The sequence below is a fragment of the Dermacentor silvarum genome, chromosome 3 (assembly GCF_013339745.2).
Source record: "Dermacentor silvarum isolate Dsil-2018 chromosome 3, BIME_Dsil_1.4, whole genome shotgun sequence".
Lineage (NCBI taxonomy): Eukaryota > Metazoa > Arthropoda > Arachnida > Ixodida > Ixodidae > Dermacentor > Dermacentor silvarum.
The window spans coordinates 189,985,073-190,008,704 of record NC_051156.1 but is presented as its reverse complement, the minus strand read 5'-3'; the positions used below and the strand labels follow the sequence as shown (position 1 = coordinate 190,008,704).

Genomic DNA, 23,632 nt, shown 5'->3' with positions numbered 1-23,632 from the left:
TCCCTGGTGATCACGCGCTCGGCTGAGCGGCGTCGGAGGGACCAGTCTGCCGGAAACAGTAGGTGCACGGCTTCGCTGCGGCGTTCCGGCGCGCCTTTAACGAGGAATGACCCGTGCACGCGTTGTTGTAGACGCGTTCGTTTCGTCCCAGACTCTGAGTTGCCGAAAAGGGTTGAGAGTGAAACAAAGCAGGCACGCCTCCGCGTCGCGACTCTGCAGTGGTCGTATAACTCTTTGGATTCGCCGCGAAGCTCGCGCGTGGTGGTCAGCAGTTCGTCGGTTCTGTTGTCCAATCGAAGGAAGGAAGGAAGGCATTTGGATTGATCCTGCCGTCTTCGCGTTGCCGATGAAGGCGAAGCTGATGAAGACGATGAAAAAAAAAAAACAATGCGGTCAATGCGCCGCGCGTTCTTGTTTGCTGTTGTAAAGGTGGCAGGAAGAGGAATATAGAGACGGAAGGGAAGTGGGTTAGCATTGGTGAGTCCAGACAAACGACGTCGAGGCCATTCGGCTTCGAAGCTCTCGGAGGAAGTGGTTCAAGCCGTTAGCACCACTGTTCTTTTGATCGTTCGGAAATACAACTGCGTGTGGGCCCGCGAAAGAAGCTTGTCGCGCTTGACCAAGCAACGAAGTCAATAATAAACGATGTTGCATGTACGGCAGCGCTCTATAGGAAGTAGACTAGCAACTCCTGAGGTTTCCTGAACACTACCACCATAGCCGCGTTGTTACAAAGAAAACAATAACAACTGGAAAGTTCCCACAACAGCTTTCCTTGCAAACGTTAAACGACTGATCTCCTCTCACGCAATGTATAAACTAAAAAGGAATGCTAATATTGACGCATTGCAACGCACAGAGAACACTTCTACTTTTTATCCGAAACACAACGCAAAGTTCTTGTCGCCCCATGCATTTGCATGATCGAGCGCAACAGAGAGAGAGAGAGAGAGTGTACGCGTGTGCGTGCGTGCGTACGTGCGTGTGGTGTGTGTGTGTGTGTGTGTGTGTGCGTGTGTGTGTATGTGGTTAGGGGGAGAGGGGGGGTTGACCAGCGGTTCAAAATGATAAAGAGAGTTCATACTTGCTGTTTTCGTCCAGTGTTCCTATAACGGGGCCATTCTGTGCTGCTTTAGCGGTGGTGCATTTTTTTTTCTCTCTTTTTTCGCTTCAGCGCATACATTTACAGAGCGCGCAGATGCGATTGGCACATGACTAAAGAACTGCGCACAACATAGCACACAACACTTTACATCGAACACGTTCCTGCTTAATTCTTCAACCCCGCTCTTACACGCTGCTCTTACAAGTAACCTAAAGACGCAGCCCATGAGGATGCAGTCTCTTCACTTATGTTGTATGCGTTTATCTTGATGCAAATTTCTCATCTGGCTTTTCTTTCTTTTTTTTTTCTACACTCTGGTGTTTCTCCTTATAGCCGCACCGGATCAGCGTGAGGTCTGTCCTGACCTCTGGCCAGCATTCAAGGGATGCCGCATGCACCATTGTCATCGGGAAGAGTAAGTGCTGACCCGCCGTCGCGCGCTCCTATAACTTTTCAGGCGCTGCTTCCACGTCCGAAATGACATTTTCATCGCGCTGCAGCGCAAACTTAATCATACCATGCCCTTATTTAGGACACAAAGAAAGCGCGCAAGATAAAAAGACAGCGAGAAAAATGTTCCGCATAAATATTACTCTTTTTTAATAACCGTCATTTTTTTTACGCATAAGTTAGAAGACAAAATGGCCCACGCATTTACACACGCACTGGCGCGAGGGTGCGGGATCGATTTCCAGGCGGCGGCGGCCGCGTTCCGAGGGGACGGAATGCAAGTGCGCTCTTGTATAACGGTGCCTTGCGTAGGCATTAAAGAAACCCGGATATTCGTAATTTATCCGCCTTCCTTTACTATATACGGTGGCCCGTGGAACTTCTGAATGTTAAACCCCATAACTTTATTTCAATGAGAAGCAGAAAAAGCATCTGTAAATCCAGTCGTCCTCATTAAGTTCCAACTCCAGTCCGAGTTCCTTTCTCAGGATGTCCTGTTGTTCTCAGCCGGTGAACGTCAGAATCGCGAGTATCTCATTTTGCTCTTCAGTCCCTATCTTTCAATGGTTAAAAAAGTGTGTATATATATAGCGTGCCCAGTACTGATTAGCGTCCTTATTAGCCCTTATTAATCACATCGGACTTAACCACAGCAGGCGTCATTTGGTTCTTTGATCTATAGGGTGTGTCCAGGATATTACGTGTACGTGTTCGGTGCAATTAAGTAAATGTTCAGTCACGCGAATGGCATAGCCGAAACTATGTTCTCTTTGTGGCCCGAAGCACTCTAGATTTAGTCTTTCGCGAGCCACGCAGACAGAGTCATCGTGAGCGCCATCTTGGTAGGGCTCTCTATACTGGACTAATACATGTGGTACTAAAGAAAATAAACAAATATTTGGCTGACTTTTGCGAATGACCCCGCAATCTGCACTTGGTTAAGGTTCACCTTGCTTGCAGCGCAGATGGCACGTAAACACGATACAGAAGCACTCAGGACAAGTATACTGACTAGCACTGGATCAGTTTTATTTGAAAGAATGAAGACTGATTGATTTTTGGAGTTCAACGTCCTCAAAACAACATTGCGGCTACTGGAGACGCCGCAATGTTTTGGGAGTGCAAACTTTGAGGCTGAATTCTCACAAAAGATTTCATTCCACTTTACGGCCGCCACAGTAAATGTTCTTACGAACCATTTTATCGCACGAATGGCTTTGTGAATGCGGACCCTGAATCGTGCCGCTGTGCGTCTTGATTGCGTCCGCGTCCTGTTTTGCCCTGGGCGTCTTGCGGCGAGCCCTGCCCTTTCCTTTGCGCAGACGTTCCGCTGGCACCGAGCTGCGTGAAGGCTTCGAACATCACCTCGACGACGGCGACCATCAGCTGGCTGCCGAGCAACTCCAACTTCAGCCACGTGGTGGCCGTCAACAGCGTGGAGATGAAATCGCTCAAGCCGGGCACGTTCCGCCACCTGGTGACGGGACTCGCGCCCAACACCTCGTACCGGGTGTCGGTGCGCGCCAAGCCCGGCCGGCTGCTCATGTCGTCGGCCGCGGCCGCGCTCACGGGCGCTTCGGCGTCGGCCGACGAGCACGCCAAGGGCGCCGAGCCGCGCAAGCTCGCCAGCATGCTCACCTCGTTCGTCGACTTCAGGACGTTGCCGAAAGGTACGTGGTATACACCCCGTTGCTCTGTCTCTCTCCACCTTGTCTCTCCTGACCGACCCATAGTTGAGAGAAAGAGAGAAAAGTAAGGAAAGGCAGGACCGGACGTCCACATTACTACATTACAGCCATTACACATAACCACATTACAGCGACATTGCTAAAACCAGGCTGACGTCCGGTTATAACCGCAGGTCCGCATGGTTATAGTAATGTGGCTGTTTGGCCTTGTTGGTACAACATATTGGTGAATTGCAGCGCAACTTCCAAAAAAAAACGGCTTTATATTTGGCTACCCGCGTTTGTAGCCGTCACTCGTCACATTGCACATGCGCAATTCACACCCTTAGCAAGGTGAACTGTTGTTTCGACAAGTGTACATGTGGTGTTCTGACAGACCCACAGCCAGGTCGCGAAATAATTTCAGCCTGAAATCTTCCACGTGCTAGTTGATCACCGCTTCTGCTGACAACGGTACATTGAGCAAACAATGGTTCACAGCCACCCGCATGGTTATAACCGTACGGGGAATGAGGAATGGAACAAAAATTCGGCAGTACCCATCTACGATGATTGCGTAGGTTACGTTAGAGCCATTTGTGCAGCACAAATATACTTTATACGACTTCCATTGCAGCCCATTGGGTGGAACGTTGCGGTACGTCCGTTTGGCTTTGTCGCTTTTGCAGCCAAAGCACACTGCGCGTCTCTGGACACCTTCTAAACCTCCACGCGCGAGCCTTGCAATGCGCGTCGATATCGTGGCAGTGAGAGAGAGGCGGTGCTCTTCTAATCTAGTGTCGCATGTATTCCGTGCCCCTTCTCGGCTGTTGGCATGGCGAGGAGGACAGGCACTCGCTTACCATGTTGCAGCTCCGTATACGATTCCTTGTGTGGGCTATATTTTCTTAAATCATTTTACCCAATCATCGTATCGAGGCCAAATAGAACAAAGTGGGGTAGGATAGCCAAAGAAATGCTTGCGCTCGCATTTGACAAGAAGGAGAAGGCAAAGGCGAAATGTGATAGTATTTACGTGCGCAGTAAAAGGCACAGGTTGTCTTCGAGCGTCTTCTTAACCATTGGACAAAAGGAGATGTTTTATAGCGGACGACATCCTATGATTGGAGAATGCTAACGTTGGCCCAGACATTGCCGGCAGAATATTAAAGAAAAAATGACCAATCCTTCCCCTACCGGAAAATGGGGGGTAAGCGAAGCTTGTCGTGTGTTTCTTCGGTGAACGAATTGCACTGACGAGTACCACGTTGTGCTCGAACCACAACCGGTCACACGCACTGCAACTGGCTCCGAAACTCGCGTTGAAACCTGGCCGTCGCACCGGGCAAGTTGGCGCGAGCGTTGCCGAGGCGTGCACCACCGTTGTCGGGTTCCTGAAGGGCAGGACGACGCTGACGTTTGGCCTCAACATCGCGCTCCCGCAACTTGGGGTCGGCGGCTCTTCGCTGACGTTTGGCCTCAACATCGCGATCCCGCAACTCGGGGTCCGCGGCTCTTCGCTGACGTTTCGTCTGGGCTTCGGAAGCCCTCACGCTAGAATCGGCTCATCGACGATGAGCCCTTTCACGAACGAGTTTGTGGCGCCGTTGCTCAAACGCAGCCTGCTCCTCGGCGGAACGCACTACGCGTGGTCTTCCCAACCGGTCACCGAGGTTAATCTAAGGCGAGGGAAGCCCGGCGGAGCGCGCACCAAGCTCCTTTCTTTCCCTTTCCCTCTCCGCGACACACTAAATGACCCTTATCGGCCACACGCGTCACGTGATTCGATGCCGGTGCTGCTCTATCTGGGAGCAGGCGTTTTTTTTTTTCGTTTTTTTTTTTTGCGTGATCACGAAAACGCCACTGAAACTTTTGAGCCAATACAAGCTTAGCTTAAAAACAGTGCAAAGCTTCTTATCACATCTATGGTGACGTCATTCGCAGTACTTTCTTTCCCGCCCATCCGCTCGCAGTGGAAGTGGATCGCAGCGATGGTGAGACTTGTGTTATCGATTTTTTTTTTCTGGTGCGACGCGCGAAGCGGCGATGAAAAGGGCAGTTGATTATAGCGTACCACGCTTTTCAATATATACCACACAGGTGACAAAAAGATTGATAATTCATAAATACGGGTCGCCATCGTGTTAAATGAGGTATCCAGGTAGCTCGCACGCAGTTACCTGCCACAGCACTGTGCTTCCCTCTCGAGGTGGCGAAGGCCAGCTCTCGCGTAGTCGAATTCTCTGCCGCAACTTTCCTTACACGGGACACTACGCGTTGTGCGCAGGTATTCCGGACCCGCCCGTGGACGTCCAGGTGGAGGCGGGTCCACAGGAAGGCACCGTGCTAGTCACCTGGCTACCAGTAACCATCAACGCGTTGGGCACCTCCAACGGGGCCGCCGTCACCGGATACGCTGTCTACGCAGCCGGCAAGAAGGTCACCGAGATCGATTCACCCACAGGTACGGGCTATACTGCCGCGTTTACACTTTTCGCCTTGGTTTATTTTGAAGAGACACTGAGGCATATTGTCGCGTTGTAGTGACGGTGAAGAATACAGAACGACCAAAAGCGCTAGTGTAAGATTGAACTCGTAATTGGCAGGCAATCTTGTACCCAGCAAAACAAACATAATTCAAAGCACAACGATAGCGGGGACCACAGTCGTCGGTCGGGGAAATATGATCTGCGGGTCATGTGCATCGGTTATTTATGCATGACTCATTCTACATTCTATCATAATCGTTGGTGCGTGCGTGCGTTCCAGAACGTGCACTATGTGTTCATTTCGCACACGCAATCTGTTTAGACAAAATTGTTTCGCTGTAGAATCGGCGATGACATTCGAGAGAGAGAGAGAGCAAGGAGAGGAAAGGCAGGGAGGCCAACCAGACGAGCGTCCGGTTTGCTACCCTACACTAGGGGTAAGGGAAAGGGGGAATAGAAAGAGGATAAGAGGGAGAGAATGAGTACTGAGTGGGATGATGCACAGGGACACTATAAGCGGTCTCTTAAACCGGTGCACTTCAAATACTGTTACTAATGCACGAATCGCTTTTTGTACCAGTGACGGGTGTAGCCACGGTCCGGGTATCTTTGACTCAGAGAATGGTCTCGAGTGCAGTCGGTTTAAAGTTGTCCTGAGAGGGAGGCGTTCTACGTCGTAGCGAGGACAGGTAGACCATAGGTGCTCGATCGTTTCCTCGCACTAACAGTAGTCTCACGTGAGGCTCTCGGCCGAAAGTTATGATACGTGAAGGAGCTTCTTGCACCGAGTGATAACATTAGAACAGATGTTAGGCACTGAGACACCTGAAAGTGATAAATAATGTACACGTGTCGGTGCCCCCATCTTAAGAATCATAGTTGTCATAGTCTCGATCCTGCGAACAGAACATAAAACAGAACATTGACACGTGTGCAAAATCGCTGACGAATAGCGCACAAACCGCAATGACACAAACGGAGACACACGCGCATACGCACACAGCGCACTCTTTGTGTGGCGTGTATTTTTTCGTGTATTGTAGTGTCTGTACTGCTGAGCACGAGGTGGCGGGATCAAATCCCGGCCGCGGTCGCCGCATTTCGATGGGGGCCGAAATGCAAAAACGCCCCTGTCCCGTGCATTGGGGCACGTTAAAGATCGCCCTGGTAGTCAAAATTAATCCGGAGTTCCCCCACTACAGTGTGCCTCATAATCAAATCAGTGGTTTTGGCACCAGAATTCATTCATAGTTCTTGCGCTATCCGTCGTACTAACACATTTCGCACAAAGGCTTGACAGTACCCGTAAATCCAGCAGACTTAAGAGGACTAAAATCGCCTTCCCGGATCAATCGCTTCCATGCAAGACATTGTTCGTTTTCATGAATTTTAGCTAACATTGTGTAACCATGCAGGAATCTGAGGAATACTGTAATAAGCGGTATTTCTCAATTCCACATCTCCACTCGGTAATGCCTTCGGGCCTCGAGGGTACTAATAAATGAAATGAAACATGCTTTAGCAACTCGCCCAAGCTTCAGCGTGGACAGTACTGAGCGATACTGAATCATTCTGTTGGAGTATTCTCTCAAAAGTCTAGAATATTTAGCTTGCGGGAAGAAAGTTAGTTCTTACTGGTTAAAGTGAAAAACATATTTTGGTGCGGAAATCTGACCGTCCGTACGTCATTGTGACGTCACGAATTATCAGTGCTTTATTTTATTTGGGCCGTTTTCGCGAAGGAAACGTCCGCGATTACTAGCTAAATTGAGTCCTTGGGTTCGCTAAAATGCATTGTACACCTTTTTTGCGATAAACAATTAAATAGACCGGAATTTGGGCTGCGCAAATTGATGACGTCACGGCAAAGCGCCAGTGGAACTTTGTGGCTGCATTGCCGCCTGTGTTCTGGCTAACCGAGCCTCCTGCTTTCGCGCTGAAAGCGGTCGTATTGCAACTTCTGACGCATTATTTCCTAAATACAGCCTAAACTATTTTTTACTCATTATTACCGCTTTAATTTAAGCAGCTCCGTAACACTTTTCAAAATAGAGAGGTTGAAATGGACCATGGTCATTATTCACAAAGCTTCCCTGGTGGAATCACCGTTCCGAATTGGCCGCCGTCGCGGCGATCGTCTTCTCATCATGCCATTCGTTATCATTAGCGGCGGCCGGGTGCCCGAGCGCCAACTAGTGTAAAAACGTTCTTGAGAATGAAGGTTAGTTTATTTATTTTTTATCGGGGGGCCGCAGAAACTTGTGCTACTATCCTGCGTCGTTTCGATTTTATTGGACACTTTGCTGCGGCTTTGCAGTAGCCCTTGTGGATACTTTTAAGCCAGTGAGCGTTGTACAGTGCGTCTGTAAGGCTCTGTTCGGGTGAGCCCTGATCAAAATGTTCAATTCTCGCTAATACAAGCTTGATTCCCCGAAGTCAAACGCTGGCGAGAGTTTTCAAAATTGCCATCAGTTATAATCAGCGTGACGCAAGCTTAGCGCCTTCTTGCGAGTTTCTCGGTTCCACCGCGACGGATCCTGTCGACTGCGCCAAATTCGTGACGGACGTGTTAATCCTTGCGCTCTGATGGAATGATCTGTATACCGAGGTGTTATGTTGAGACACGTTCTCGAGCCATCTCGTGACGCCGCGTCTCGACGCAGGTGACCACGCTCTTCTGGAAGTGACGTCCCTGCTGCCGTTGCACACGCGAGCCATCACGGTGCGAACACGGGCGGGTGACTCGCTCTCCGTCGACTCTCTGCCCGTCGTCGTGCCCGACGAACTCGTGCATCCCACCCGGACGTCCAAGGTGCGTATATATACTCTGGGAGGAGTCTCTCTTGCGCCCCCCCCTTTTTTTTTCCCCGCAGAAAGAATGTGCTCAGATGGATCTGCTGCTGCGCATACTTGTTATAAACAGTGCAACTAGCGCCAGTACGCACTGTAAAATAATTTACATCCTTAAAATTGCGTAAGCCTGTAAATCTGTCTATAACTCACACCTTTGCACCCTCTTTTGGGCGTAAGAATGTGAGTTACACAGATATTACACCCTTATTCAGTTATAGATCGATTTACACCCCTAAATGTGCATAAGGGTGTAAGTCTGTCTATAACTCACACGTTTACACCTGTTTTGGCGCAAGGGTGTGATTTATACACAGATGTTACACCCCTATTCAGTTATAGACCGATTTACACCCTTAAAAGTGCATAAGGGTATAAATAGGTCTCTAACTCACGCCTTTACGTCTTCCTTGGGTTTAAGGGTGTCAGTTAGACAGATTTACACCCTTGTTGACTTTTATGGGTGTAAATTATTTTACAGTGTGTAAGGCAAACGGAATGTACAAACGAAGCGCTTGGTTTGTCTGCCTTGCGTTTGCTTGCCTCCTCCGTGCGCTGTCACTTTACTGAGTCCATCAAACTCCTGTTTATAAGGAACGATGACTCAGTTATTTCTTCTATTATCAACAAAATTCTATAAATGCAAGAGTAACGCTAGGCTTTGGAAAACTTCCGAAGTCTTCAAGCCTGGGAACAGCCGATGGCAGTAGTTCCAGTTTTCCCTATGACTTTAAAGTTGGCATTGACATTCCGGTTTTTCGGGGACGAACAGAAATATTTTCTTATCACTTGTTTATTCGTCAGCTTGGTAACAATGTACTAGTGACTCGGATGTGCAGCTTAGAGTGACAGCAAACTTGCTGGAATCGGGAATTGTCGTGTTCTCTTTTAGTCGGGACACACTTACTCCTACTAAATTATTATTAATATATATATATATATATATATATATATATATTTTTGCTTCAGGCATCTATCGTTCTGACGTCGGTAGCACTCTCAGCTTTCTCAGTGTCTTATTCCCATTGCGACGGTGGCAGAATTCAAAAACCATTGCGCATGTCCGTGTACTTAAATTTAAGTGCACCTTAATGAAACCCAGGTGGTCGAAATTAAACCAAAGCATCCACCGCAGTGTCACTCGTAGCCCGAAGGTTGCTCTTAAACTGGTAAACCCGGTAATTTGATTCAATTTAATTTTCCCTGAACTTATTGATAGTTGCGTGCACTCACGCTTTGCAGGTGCTCCATGCGTTCCCGAATTAAGATTTCGGGAGCGCATGCCTCCCGCTCCTTGAAACCATCGTCTTTCTCGAGGGCAACCGCGAAATAATTTCCTCCTGACAGAAAATTTCGATGTTGCGTCGAGCAGCTTATAACCCTTCCGTAACTTAATTATGTGTATGTGTTACTCACACGCTGCGACGTACAGCACATTAACCCTCTGCTTTTCGGTGTTCCATACAGACTTTTTTCCGCCAGGAGCCGCTTAAGCGCGACTGTAACCTCGTGCTTTGCGGCCAATCGAGACGTCGCGGGTTTCATTCGCGCCCGTGGCGGCTGCATTCTGATGGCCGCAAAATGTAGCGACGCTAGTGCAACTAGACTTCCCGGGCGCATCATAGAAGATACCAGGGCCCCCTACTTTCACGCACGACATTTTCCAATAAAACTGTACGCAAGACCAAATGCTACCTATAATCGTGATGTCGGACCGATTCGAGTGCTATGGTGTGGCGCAAAATGTTTGCATTAGAGTGCGACACATCGCTAACGCTATGGTACGCTTTCATACTAGCGGAGTCGAGCTGGTCGCTTACGTAAGCGCGAACTGTTGCGGCCCCACCTATGCCTTGCAGTGGCTAATGCTTTGCGCACGTAAAGGTAACAACTTGTTTGAACTGATGAGTTCGCTGAGGATGTATTTGTGATTTGGAAACATGTATTTGAGTGTGTTAATTAGATATGGCTATTTTCGGATTCACCGGCATCGGGGAAACGGCCGTGACGCATTGAGATGTCCTGCGAAGGCGGGCGGGCAATGGCGGACGAGGGTGTGAAATGGGTAAAAATGCGACACAGAAACAGCTTCGTTGAAAATCTGGCTGTGAGGTCGCACAAGTGTGCCTACGCAATTGGGCACGGCCAGGCGGAAACACAAATGCGTCACGCTCGAGAGTAGTGTTTGCCTGGGCCCGTTTGATGCGCATTGCAAGAAAAGGTTTCCAGCTGAAAACACTGACATGACTTCCGTCCATGTAAGTGCTTTCTCCTGGAAGCCTTTTCTTGCAAATGCGTTAAAAGCACCCGATTCGTCGGGCATTTCACATTGATGGGTGCTCAGATTGATGGAATCTGATGGAACCTATCGGAAATCGCTGGGAACTTGTTGGGAAATCGTTGGGTCTTGCAGGGCTGCTGGTATGGGACTATAGCGCAACTTTTTGGGACGGCATAATTTTAGAACGATTCACTGTGACATCGGGAATACCGTAGCTGGCGAGTGACACATTGTGCTCTGAAGTGTCATTTCTGTGTTGTGCAGTCGGGCCGCTTATCATGACAGAGGAAGCATCCTAGCATAATGTGCATTAATGCTCGTTAGCGGTTCGCTTCTTCACTCTCTTTTGCTGATGCACGTTGCATGGTGTTATCTGGTTCTAGCGTGCACACGCTTGCACTATTACGAAAGCTAGAAACGTTTTATTTATGCAGAGAAACCAATGGGTGGCTTCCTGTTCTCATTATTCTATCGGAAATACTTAGTTTTATTTTATTGCGATGCCAATTACACGGACACTCTAGCCATTCTCGTTGCATCGGTGTCATGTCCCTATTTCGCCGCCCTCTTTGGTTGGTGAAAGAGAACGCAAAACTGTATTTCCACGTACACGCACACAACTTTCCTCTGTCAAACACCAAGCGCTATGCTGGAGCACTGGCACTTGAACGCAAGATGAAAAAAAATATCACTTTTCAGCACTGGCCAACGTTAACTTGGCACTGGCAATGCTTCACGGGCTGTTGTTCGCGACTGCAGCGATAATGATTATATTCAGCCACGGCCACGCGCTCGAGCGCTAGCACTGCTAGCGTTCCATCGCGTGACCGTGATTCAGCGTATATCTCGTTGCATGGTTCAACTACCTGCATACTACACTCCGACATGCCCATACGTGACAGCGCTCAGACTATTCATTGCATTAACCAATGGAGCTAACTAGTAGGTGATCCAGCAGACAATCAATATGTGAGGAGGTCTACCGAGAGCTGTCGCTTGACTTCGATAATCATCCTCCTGTGGTTTCTGCTCTTCTTTATTTTTTGGGCACCCAGAGAAGGGAAACATATTTTTGCGTTATCTTTGCTGGTCGACGCAGGATGCATTGTGGCGACAGCGCGATGACGCTAGCAGGCAGTGAATTCAAACATTGTCGCGAATCCGAGTCCCGAAGTAACCTGGAGTTGTCACCAAGGTCTTGGGTCTGCCAACTCGGGTCATGAGTAAAACATTAGCAAAGATTTCGAGGTGTTATACACGTGAAGTCAAAACTTAAAACTCATGCTAACCTTCGGACCGTCCAGTTGTGAGTGCCCTACTGCGACTCTGGCATGTAGTCGTCGTTGCGAGAGGGCACTTCAAGAATGTGTTTTTGCTCAAAGGATCTAATCACTGCAGTTCCTTGTAGCGGATATTTGTCGCCGAGGAGCCCGTTTTCGAACGATTACTGTCTTTTTTTTTTTCTTCATCTTTTTTTGAGTGGGCGAAAAAATTCGGACTGCCACGGTACATCGCATATCTCAGGTCTCTAAGCTAATTGGTAATTAACACACTGTGAATGCAGCATCTCGTCAAGTTTACCCGGAAACATGACTAATATGATGCATTAGGCAGGCATGCATCCACGCTTGAAGAAGTAACCTGCATTCCTTCGTTCAATATCTTAGCTGTAATCGATGGCGTAATGCTAATGATGTGTTCGCTTTGAAAGGGGACCTTACTGTACATTCCAGAACGAGGCTCGAGAAAAAGACGTATTCAACATGCGTCCATTCGTTCAGAATTTACCAAATCGTAGATGAAGGTTTCCGTTTCCTTGCTGACCTCTCTCTCTCTATTCCTCTTTTCTTTTTCTCTCTCTCTCTCTCTTTCCCCCCTTCGTGCGAGTCCCCGTCTGTTGTTGTGCGTGTCTCACGTGATGTTTGTGCCAGAACTCGGACGGTAGTGACTCAGAGTCGGAGACCGAGACGGCAGCTTTGCTGCGACGGGTCAAGCGCCGAGCGCGTGCTTTCGACGCCCAACAAAAGCAGGTATATACCCGGCATGTGAATACTGCGGTGCTGACACGTCGTCGTCGTCGTCTTGGATGGTGGTTGTGTGGTCATACCCCGTCTGGCCTTTCCCTGTACAAACGCAGTCGCTTTACTACTGTCTCGTCGTCAGCGGCGACTGGTCGTATAGGTGTCTCGTCATGCACACGTGCAAGTCTGGTGGCCGCACTCACTATATACCGCACCTGCACACGCTCGCCCGCACATCGTATATTTTTCGTATTATCGGTGTTTTCTTGCCCACGTTCATTGATCATGTTCGCCATATTGACTCTCTAAGTGTCGTTATGGTGTCATAGACAACGCGAATTAGTGGCTGTTGTCATTGTATTCCACAACGGTTTTTTTTTTCTTTTTTGTATGCATTCAGCCAAAAATTTGCCCGAGTGCTAGACGTTTAAGTACGATACACATGGGCGTAAAAATTGTTCGATCCGTCGTACTCCTAACGGTACCATCATAAGAAAAAAATAATTTCTTACGTATAATCAAAACAGTGTTCTTGCTTATGGTGTCCAATCATCAGCGTTGGCTTCACGTAAAAAGATAATATAAATAAAAAAACATATACAAGTATTCAGCTGGTTTCCAATACGTTTCAATAAGAGCAGCCATGTTTTGTACATATCGGGTGGTTTTGGCGGAGTTGCGCACGATAAACATGACACGACTTAGCATTCCGATACAGCATGCGACGTGTCGGAAATGCGGCGGTTTTAACTGTCGAAACCTGGATGCGGTTGTTGGGACGGCTAGTCTTAAGTCGGATCGCACGCAATCTTAACACTGACCCCGCTTGATGTGCTGCTCTATAGGGCGGACTATTGGAGCTCTTTGGAAACTGCTTAAAAACTTGTTGGATGCCGCTTATTTGTAAAACCGATCGTACGACGGGTCGGACGATTCTCTGCGTACGTACGTTTCACGCTTTAGTTGCCCACCGCAAATAATTTTTTTGTCGCACTCTTAGCAAACTCTGTCGCATTCTCCTACTAGACGATCAGTTTGCCGGTTGATGATAGAACCGGTGCCAACGTGGCTGCAAACCGATCCGCGCACCAAGGCGCGTTGTACCCAAAACGGACAAGGCGCCTCCGTGTTCTATTGCGATAGCAATTGTATGTACACTCCACCGAGGCGCGTTTCTGTCGTCGCCATTGTCGTTATGTTCCGTATAAAGTCGAAAGGCGATAACATCGTCGCCGTGTGCTGTATGGGCGAGTGAAAGCGTGTGAGGGTGAGCCGACGGTGGCGGCTCAATCTCGCGCGCGCAAGGGAGGAACGCGGGGAGGAAGCGCGCCGTCTTCCGTCACGCGCAAGGCACCGGGAGGGAGAGGAAAGAGGTGGGGGGGGGGGGGGGGGTGCGTTACTTCTGCGGTTATTGCGTATGGCGTGGCCGCGCGGGCTTGAAGCGATCTTTGTTTGGCATAGAGTGCGCCGAGTGCTGATAGCTTCGTGTGCGCTGTGTTTTCGCCGTTTAGTTCGCATTTAAGCGAGGGGCAGCACAAAGGGTCAATTCGCTCGCTGCTGCCGCCGCGCTTCCTCACCCCAGTGTTTTGACAGCGAGCTTCCGCGATCATCTATAGCGGTGTGCGAATAGGTATTTTTGAGACCGAATCGAATATGAGTCGAATAATGCCAGATGCGAATCCCATACCGAATATTTTTCTAATAGTTTTGGAATGATGAATAGCTGTTGTCACATATAAAGCTATAGTCACATCCCAGTATTCTTAAGCTTAGCAAGTTTCTGTCTTTACATAGTACGTTATGAAGCGTTGTTTATTAAAGGCACAAGTGGAGCATTAGAAGTGAGCAAGTAGTTTCTTCGCATGCGCAGGGCTCTCCAGAGAGTGCGAATGATCGCTGTAAAGCCTGTAAAGTATGGCTACCTAACTGACGCAGCCTGCTCCACTGCGCAAGTTCCCATGTATTATGTCTATATACTACGCCCGAGGGTGAATTTTTACCGTGCTTTTGGTACAATTTTAAGTTTTTTTGGGGGCGCACTTGACGTTTTGAAATTTTGGAATAGTATTCGAAAAATATTCGAAATTACGAATAGTGACTATTCGATTCGAAGATACAATCGAATAGGACAGTATTCAATTCGGTGCTCGAAAGTTTCGAATATTCGCACACCCCTAGGACTCGTCGAATGAGAAGTGTTCATGTTTGCTTGCGCGCGCGTGACACCATGCTGTGCTAATTTAGTTAGTAAGCGAATGTTTACAAGTTTATACGGCCGATACAACTACTATCCTTACCTCGTATAGCTGTCTACTAATTTTCTATCGCAATCGATACTTCCCCTTTCGGGCGAAACTGCGACTTTTTAGTACGGCCATCTCTTCTCCAACAAGCATGGCAAAACCACCGCCGACTTGAGGGCCTCTTTGCATTCCGTGCCGGCACCTTTAGGCGACACTAAAAACAAACGCTGAATCAGCTTATACCGATGAAGAGTTGTCTCAAATTTCCGCTAATTTTGGGGTTACAGGATGATTACTAGCAGAGACAATGAAAGCCAAACTTACATTTTTTTTTTTTTTTTTTTTTTTTTTGCTGCAATACCTCGGTACCGGTGCGTTAGGGTGACGTCATGTATTCCAAATTATTTTTTTAGTATTTGGACCGTTTTGGGGTTGCCCCCAATGCGAGAAATAGGTTTGGGGGTTTGGAAACTAAAAATGATTCGAATATGACACGTTCTGTCAAATAAGGTGCTGTTGGCGGGTGGCTCGTCACTTCGAGCGCAATTTTTTCTACAAAGGAAAAATTGTAGGAGCAAGAGGTACTCGGCAAACATTGGTAACGAGGTGATACTTCATGTTTTTTTTGTTGTTTTTTTTTCGCTCTCGTCATTGTTCATTTGTGTTGTTCTCACATTTGCACTGTATTGTTCTATCCTTTCAAAGCTCGCCAGCACTTTGTCTCCTCGCGTTTTCGTCGCCCGACCCAGCATCCTCGCGTTCGCTGTACTATAGCTACGGAGTTTGTTTGTGCCAGCACAGTAGGGTGTGACAAGCCAAGAGCACTTAGTGTATTTAGGCCTTTGCCCTGTGCCGACTACTTCGGCGTGGCAACAATGGAAATTAGCTTGGTTCACGTTCAGTATCTCGGCCGACTTCGCAATAAAATTTTAGGTTGTCGTGGCTGTGTAATACGTTCATGTTGAGGTACGGATTAACTGAGCCCTAATCCATTGAGCTATTTGTACTCTAAAGCGATTAGATAAGGACGACCGACCACAAATCATGCTAAGGGATAAGTTGTCAGCTGAAAAGACACGCAGAGATGGATTGTGAATGAAATGCTTTAGGAACCCTACCTACAGTGCGAGATGCACTTCGCTCTCTAGGACTGATTTATTTTGGCCACTTTCTCTGCTGTGTCCCATTGTTACGACCTATATTAGCCCACACATACCTCTGTAAGTTCAGACGCTGCGTTTACAGTTTTTCTTTATTTGTATTGATCGTGCGTAAGCCGATAGGGCAAACACGCGGTTCTGTTTCAAGACACGAATGCCTAATGACATTAGGTACGAGAGCTTGAGCAGCACGTTAATTGTAATGGTTGTTGCTTGTCACGGCTTCGACACCGTGATTTTCTATTACACACCACGTACTAACCGCAAACGTATGTACGTTATCTCGGCATGCTTACGTTTGTGAAGCACTGCAGCTGCCAATAAATGGTCGCTGATCTGACCGTCGTCGTCCTCTGTGTTGCACTGACTGTCTCACAGTTGTATAGCAGGCACTTGTAATGGCTTGCGGGCGTTTCACTGTGCGTCGTTCCTTGTTGTGCCCTTTGCCGACTGTACTTTTTAAACATGTCACGTAGATCGCTAAGTCTCTGATAACTGACTCGCCTAATCAATACATTATAGGAAAGGCAGACGCATTTCCGCGGCAAAGATACATCCTGTATGGGTTTCCTGCATCAGAATATTCAGGTAAAATACGCCATTAGCTGTGTTGGTGCATACGATCGCGGAGGTCAGCTGCTGCACACTTCGATTAGGCATCATTTATGGGAGTCGGTCAGTGAAAGCGAGATTTAAGAAGGCGCGAGTCGCTTGCAGATTCACAGCTCGGAATTAAACTTTCGTTGCACGTGGCAACGAATACACTGTTATTCGAGGGGACCAACGATGCTTTAAGCTATACAACCAAGTGGAGTTTCACTATAGTATGTATTTTAGGGCTTGTATTCAAAGAGCGTTTGCTTATCGATGCGATGTCGAAAACTCTTTTGCGATCGGAGGAAACAGGGAATGCGAGAAATTATTTAGCAACCTGCGTGTTGTAAAACAATTCGAGCTATTCCGGAAGCCATTAAGCAGGTGCGTTCACACTTGCTACGGAGCAAGTTAAAACGCCGTAAATTACCAAGCAGGAAAGGCAGGGCTGCCCGGGAGGCTGACTAGTTTTGCAATAGGAGAGACGTCTATTTGATGTTAGGTTGTCCTTGTACGCATTGTCGTAATACTCTCTCATTTCCGCCGGTGCGGTTCGCGTTGCGTCGGCGCCTTTGAGCAAGCACCCCGGCCGTGCGCGTATATACAAGCACCCGTACCCGGCGTCTTTGAGCACCCGGGGCGTATGAGCAAAGGCACTGTATATGACGTTCGCGACGATCGATCGAAGCGAGTCAGACTATATGGCGTTTGCTCTCTGAGACTTCTGAGCGTGCGTGACTCGCAGCGCGAATGTCGTTCCTAACTTGCCCCTGATTGCTGCGCAGTCGGCGGAACGCGTCGAAGAGAACCACTCGGAGTTGTCCGACATTGTGGAGGAACTTGAGGACGAGATGATGGAGAACGGAGAGGTGAGTGGAGCAGAGCGCCCGCCGAACTCGTACATCGTCATTGTGAACCTATAGAACCCGTGACGATTGGCACTGTGTATGCTATATGTCTGTCCGTGTGTGTGTCTGTGTGTGTCTCAATCCACGTTCGACGAAGCGAGCTATGACGCACTAACTAGACCAGACCTTGTGGAGGAAAAAAAAATTATGTAAGCCCCGTTTCTATACCTAACCACGCCTCGCAGTATGCCCTGTGTGAGGACGTGGCAAACGTAGCCAGTCTTTAGCTTTATTCGGCGGATGACCAGCCGAAATGGGCTACGTGCAAGAAGAATACGTCGCACGGGCTGCGCGCGAAATGGAACTTGTATTCCCGGTCACGTTCGACAAATTGCCAGACACTGCTGTCGGCAGCGACACCGTGGCAACACGACGCCGACTCCTTTTTTTTTTTTTTTTTTTTTACCTTTGCCCTGCAGCTGGGCAATCTGGAACGTGATATGGATTATAAGAGCCTTGAGTAGGCGTAGACGTGTTTGATAAAAAAGAGAGATAGAGGTTTTATTGTGAAGGAAAGATAGGCGTAAATCGTAACTTCTTAACCGGCTACGCTGAAATGAGGAACGAAAAATGCGGGTAAACGGATAAGAAGAGAAAGATGATGACGATGGAAACGAGTATAACGGTTGGGTTATATCGGGAATTTCAGCGAAGACACCAAATTAACTCTAATTAGAGTGAAATAGAGATAATAATTTGCTCTCACACGATACTTTATTCACGCTTGCGAACATACAAAACAAATGCGTGGTAATCACTTCGTAATATTCCTATGTCAAAGTGTGTGTCGCACATGTCGCAATTGCGCAATGAAATCCAGTGACTCCTCGAAGGACGCCTAGTTATTGGAAATTCGGAGGCCAGCACCGAACTAGAGATATCCGTGATGAAGATTTACCAATAAATTGGTGTTCTGCGGAGTTCTTTTTTTTTTTTCTTGCAGTGCGCGAAAGCTTTCCAGGAATATAAGACTACAATGCCAACGCAATTAACTGCATGTTGCGTGCACAGCTCTAAAATGGTGTTAGTCTGATGCGCCTATCAATTAATTTACTTATAGATTCGTTTATTCATTAATTCGTTTGGAATTCGCTCTTTACTGGAAAATGGTGCCAAACCTTCAACACGCAGTGACGCTCCTTCTACTGCACTCCGGTAACATAATCTGAATTTTTAGTTAACCAGGTAATTTTTGTCGCGCAATTGTGGTTCTCCGCTACGCGAGAAGTTTATTGCAGAAAAAAAATACCCTACTGTACTGACTTTGAACTTTCACTTGTCTTCGCCGAAACAGCTAATGCGTGCAGAATGAGGACTCTCTTGAAAGAGTTCCAAATCCAGTCAACCGCTATCATGCGGTCGCTCAACGCTGTTCAGTAGCGTGGAATAATGTCGGAGCCGGGTGGTTCTCAGGCGCTGAAAGTAGAGAAAGGGAGGCAGAATGCAACACCCTGAACGCATATAACAACATTTGGGGCAGAACTGCGGGCTTTCAAAATGCCATGCCTGTATGTCTTATGCGAGTCTCATCACTAGTCAACCTCATCTTGCGTTATATTCCGCAAATCTTTCGACTCGTTTCCAGTTTTTGCGTACGTAATTCTTACCAAATATAGTTTGTACAGCTTGCGCCCGCTAAACAGCTTTGTTTCTGAGCTTTTGCACATTCGTTGGGTTTTTTTTTTTTTTTTTTGCTGGAGCATTAGCTAACGTGCGCATGTTCTATACGCCGACGTAGTACTGACGACAAATGTTAAAGGGGCATGGGACATGCGAATAAAAATTAAATTCCATTTCAGCCGGCGCTTACGTCCTAATATCTTGGAAGTGCCGTTTACATTAACCCCGTGCGAACAAATGCATGGTCCCGGCCGCGGCGGCCACTTTTCGATGGAGGCGAAATGCGAAAACGCCCGTGTGCTTGCGTTGTAGTGCACGTTAAAGAACCCCAGGTGGTCAAAATTTATCCGGAGCCCTTCACTACGGCGTGCCTCATAATCAGAACTGGTTTTGGCGCGTAAAACCCCAGGAAAAAGAAGAACATTCCACTGCACCCCCCTTTTTTTTTCATTAAGTTATGAAGCCGCGAAAAAATTGTCCTCTTCTTCTACTGCCGGGCTCCGAAATCTCTTACAGTCGGATGTACAGGATGCGAAAGAAATAAATAAAAACGTCGTTTGCTCTCCAGGGAAATGCGTTGCTACATTTTCTTACCTTAGCGTTCGTATCAATGTCATCCAACCTGTTGCTTCCGACAATGCTCCGATGACGGCGATTGAAACGCTTCTACGTAATTTTTTAAAGGGCAACATTTTTTTTATCTGTTTTAAATATGCTCGGAATTTATGTACGCAAATGCCCTCGCCAGCGCTGAACGATCTCTGGGATCGTTACCAAAGGCCGAATCCGATATCTTGTTCCAGAGCGCGCTTTCCGCATCCCAGGATCATTGCGTCGAGTTGAAACCTGATTGATCTCGAGTCACTATATTGTTCTCACAATCACTAACGGGTGTAGAGCGCAATGCCACAAAACGTCTGGGCGTCTAGAAAGTACCTCAGTCCGTTGTTGCTTCGCAGCTAAAAATGTCCTCTCGCGTTCGCTCTTGCGTCCTTGTGTGAAGGTGTCTGGCAGTGTTGGCCAAACCGTTAAAGCGCGATATCGGTTTCTACTTTGCTTGATCGCTGATGCGAAAGTCTGCCACAGGTATTTAGTTCACAGGTGTTTGAACTTTCATTCTTACTGTATATCGCTTCATCATAGGTTGGCACCATAGAGCTTATTTATCTCCATATAAAACTATCTTGCGCATCGTACGGTCGTGGTACCGGTGACAGAGACGGGCGCAGCAGCGCATTCAGTGACGTCCTCTCGGCCCGCCGTGCCAGACCAGTGGCTATGGCGATGCCCTGCTCTGCTCAGCTTGAGGTCGGGGGTCCGACTTCTGCCGCGGGAGCTGCATTTCGAGGGGGGGGGTACGCAAAAGCAAGCTCGTGTGCTTAGATTTAGCTGCACGTTAATGAATCGCAAGGGGTCAAAGCTAATCCGGAGTCTCCGACTGCAGCGTCCTTCATAGTCAGATTGTGGCTTTTGGCACGTAAAACGCGAGAAGTTAATTAATTAGCGACGTCGTATCAGCATCATCGTTTTTATTATTCCTTATAGGCCCCTTGCGCTAGAAGATAAGGGAAGAACATGAATAGCCACAGTAGTCAGGAAAATAATGAACAAAGAGCGGCATATGAAAATGCCATGCTCACATATGGTATAAGTCGTGTGGGCACTGAAGACATTGCGAACGTAATGTATGGCAGACATGAGTAACATGGTTAGTTCTCATTAAATGGTTGAATTTTGTGGATTGTGTCGGTAACTATTAAACACTGTGTTAAGCGAGAAAATGTCAGAAACATCTTGGATATCTCTTCTCAGAAAAAAAAAAAAACTGGCCAAAAATACCTGTTTCAAGAATGTTATGTCGGGCCGCGGCGCCTTTGCGCCACCAGATCAGTAGAACACAGTCACTCGTTGCAATAAGAAAGAGTTGTCTGTTTTTGTTAAACATGGCCGTCAGAAGATAACAGTACCAACTGTGCTTGCTGGCGTCTGCATATACGGTATCACAGTAACTCTGTGACTGTGCACTTGCACGTCAGGCTAGAACACACTGACGTCGCAAACAGCGCAAATCTCTCTGTCTTCGTTCTGTAACGCGACGGAAATGCGTCGAGTTGAAGCCGATTCTCGTGCATAAAGTAAACCTAGTTTTCCACCATGCAAGAGCGCATCTGCATCACCTTCTGTGGAGCTAGAAAGAGAAAATTAAATTAAGTACCGAATCAGCAGGATTAAGTCTGCACTACAGGAGTTCAGCCCATTTTAAGCGGTGGGTCGAATCCACACACATAGTCCAAAACATGTTCGTCCGCTGGTCCGAGGCAGTGGATTTCGACGAACATTTTATCTAAGGTGGCCTTGAAGTCATGATTTTCCTCTTGCCTTCCCCCTTTCTATGTTACTTGAAGCGAACGGTTTCAACGACCGCATCAAGAGCTAAGTCAGTTGAGAAATTCTTCAATCTTTGCTATTGCTCGAGCAGCGCAGCTTTGCGTAAGATGTCCCGTCATGAAAAACGTTTCTTCACTTCCTTCAGCTGGGTCACCGCGGAGCTCGCGGTTCGCGAGGCGTTCAAGGACCTGGCGGAAGGAAGCATCACCATCATCACCATCACCACCACCACCAACAGCCCCAGCAGCAACAGCAGAACATGCAGCAACAGCAACAACCCGCCATGCATCACACTCAGCCACAACATCACCAGGTGAAGCGCGCGCGGCGAGTTTCATGCCTTTAGGGGTAGCTCGTACTTACACGGCCTCATGGAACAATTTTAAATGTTGCAGTACGCTTTAAACTCTGAAAGTATACACTTCGCTTTCTTATCACGGTTCAGTACTTAGTGACATTTTTTTTTCTTTAATGAGCCAACTTTCCTGTGAGAGAGTTTGTGCAGTACATAGGTGACGTACATACATATAACAATAGCTTTATCCCGTTAGAACGAGAAATATGGGGTATGGTGACTCAGAAGGCAGTAGTTGTCCTGACGAATGCAAGCCACCTCCAGGCTTATTATTATCTTGCTCTTCCACTATTTAGCAGTTGTGACTTTAATTTATTTTTTAACGATTGCGTATAGAAACTTGAATTTTCGTTGCTTTATTATTTGTTTTTTTTTAGTGGTCCTTTCATACTTCAGTCCCCTCAGTTTATAGCAGGAAGCCTCGCAAACAACGAGGCTGACATTTTTTTTTTCAGCTTTCTTTGAACTCTCTCTCTCTTTTGCATGCGCTGTCACCAGATGCACCAGATGCACCAACCCGGCGGCCACCAGCAGTACCAGCAGTCGGGCAACATGCACCAGCCGCCCCCTCAGCAGCCGCCCGTGGCGCAGCGGCGGCAGGGCCCCGCGATGGCCCAGCAGCCGATGCACCAGGGTGTCGGCGGTGGCGTCCACCACCACGGCGTCAGGCGCAGCGAGAAGCGAAACTCGGCCGGCCAGCTCATCATCGAGCCGGAGGACGCGCTCAGCGACAAGGAGATCTACCCCTACTACGGGCCTTCGGGCATGCCCATGGGTAAGAGGTGTCTGCACGTCCGTGACGCACCGTGGCAGAATACACTTGCGTTATTACAAATGAGAAGCCCAGGTTGGATTGGCAGTTTTCTTTGTGGCGAAAGCTTGCTCTAGGCCGCGCCGCACCTAAGCCCGCGCGCCATTGGCAGCGCCTTAGTGACGTCGTTAGCAAACGCGTTCCCGCCATTGCCACGTTGACGCTGCTCTGCCGGCAACGTCGCTTCCTCGGCTCGCCGTTGTCGCATGTGTTCGATATCTCGAGTTAGCTCGGCGTCGTGGTTAGCAGCATCCGCCCGCCATTGGCGCTTGCGTTCCACTAGAAACACAAACATGTAACCAATAATTGAGAAACGCTTCAATACAGCGTCGGGATTAATACACTGCTAAACACCCGGGCCGCACGTTTCAGCTTCGCTGGTTAACCATCTGTATGAACTGCTTGGGCGGTTTTTTTTTCGCAATGGTTTCATTCGTTGACATAGCGCACAAAACAAACGGCCATGCCGAGAATGGTCGAGAGAACGACGTGATTGTTAGTGCTGACTTTCAACTTATATAGTCGCCGCTGTTGTTGATAGTTGATTGTCAGACGTGTGGTTGTTTGCTTTGCATTGTGGTTATTTTTGAAACATCGTCCTGTCTTCTTCTCCGTCCTGTGTATCACCTTCGCGCGCTGTTTCTTTCAAGATGCAGTCGTACCCATGCGCGGATCCATGGGAAATGTCTG

At 48.0% G+C, this 23,632-nt stretch overlaps 1 protein-coding gene across 1 annotated transcript in view; it reads left to right on the top strand.

Annotated features, from left to right (window-relative positions):
• Positions 1–23,632, top strand: part of LOC119446299 (uncharacterized) — a 394,554-nt gene that overhangs the window by 346,808 nt on the left and 24,114 nt on the right. Inside the window, 7 exon segments of the mRNA XM_049664068.1 lie at positions 1,439–1,520; positions 2,878–3,225; positions 5,510–5,686; positions 8,375–8,523; positions 17,646–17,729; positions 21,922–22,089; positions 22,630–22,906. Of these exon segments, the coding sequence (XP_049520025.1) occupies positions 1,439–1,520; positions 2,878–3,225; positions 5,510–5,686; positions 8,375–8,523; positions 17,646–17,729; positions 21,922–22,089; positions 22,630–22,906 (1,285 nt within the window).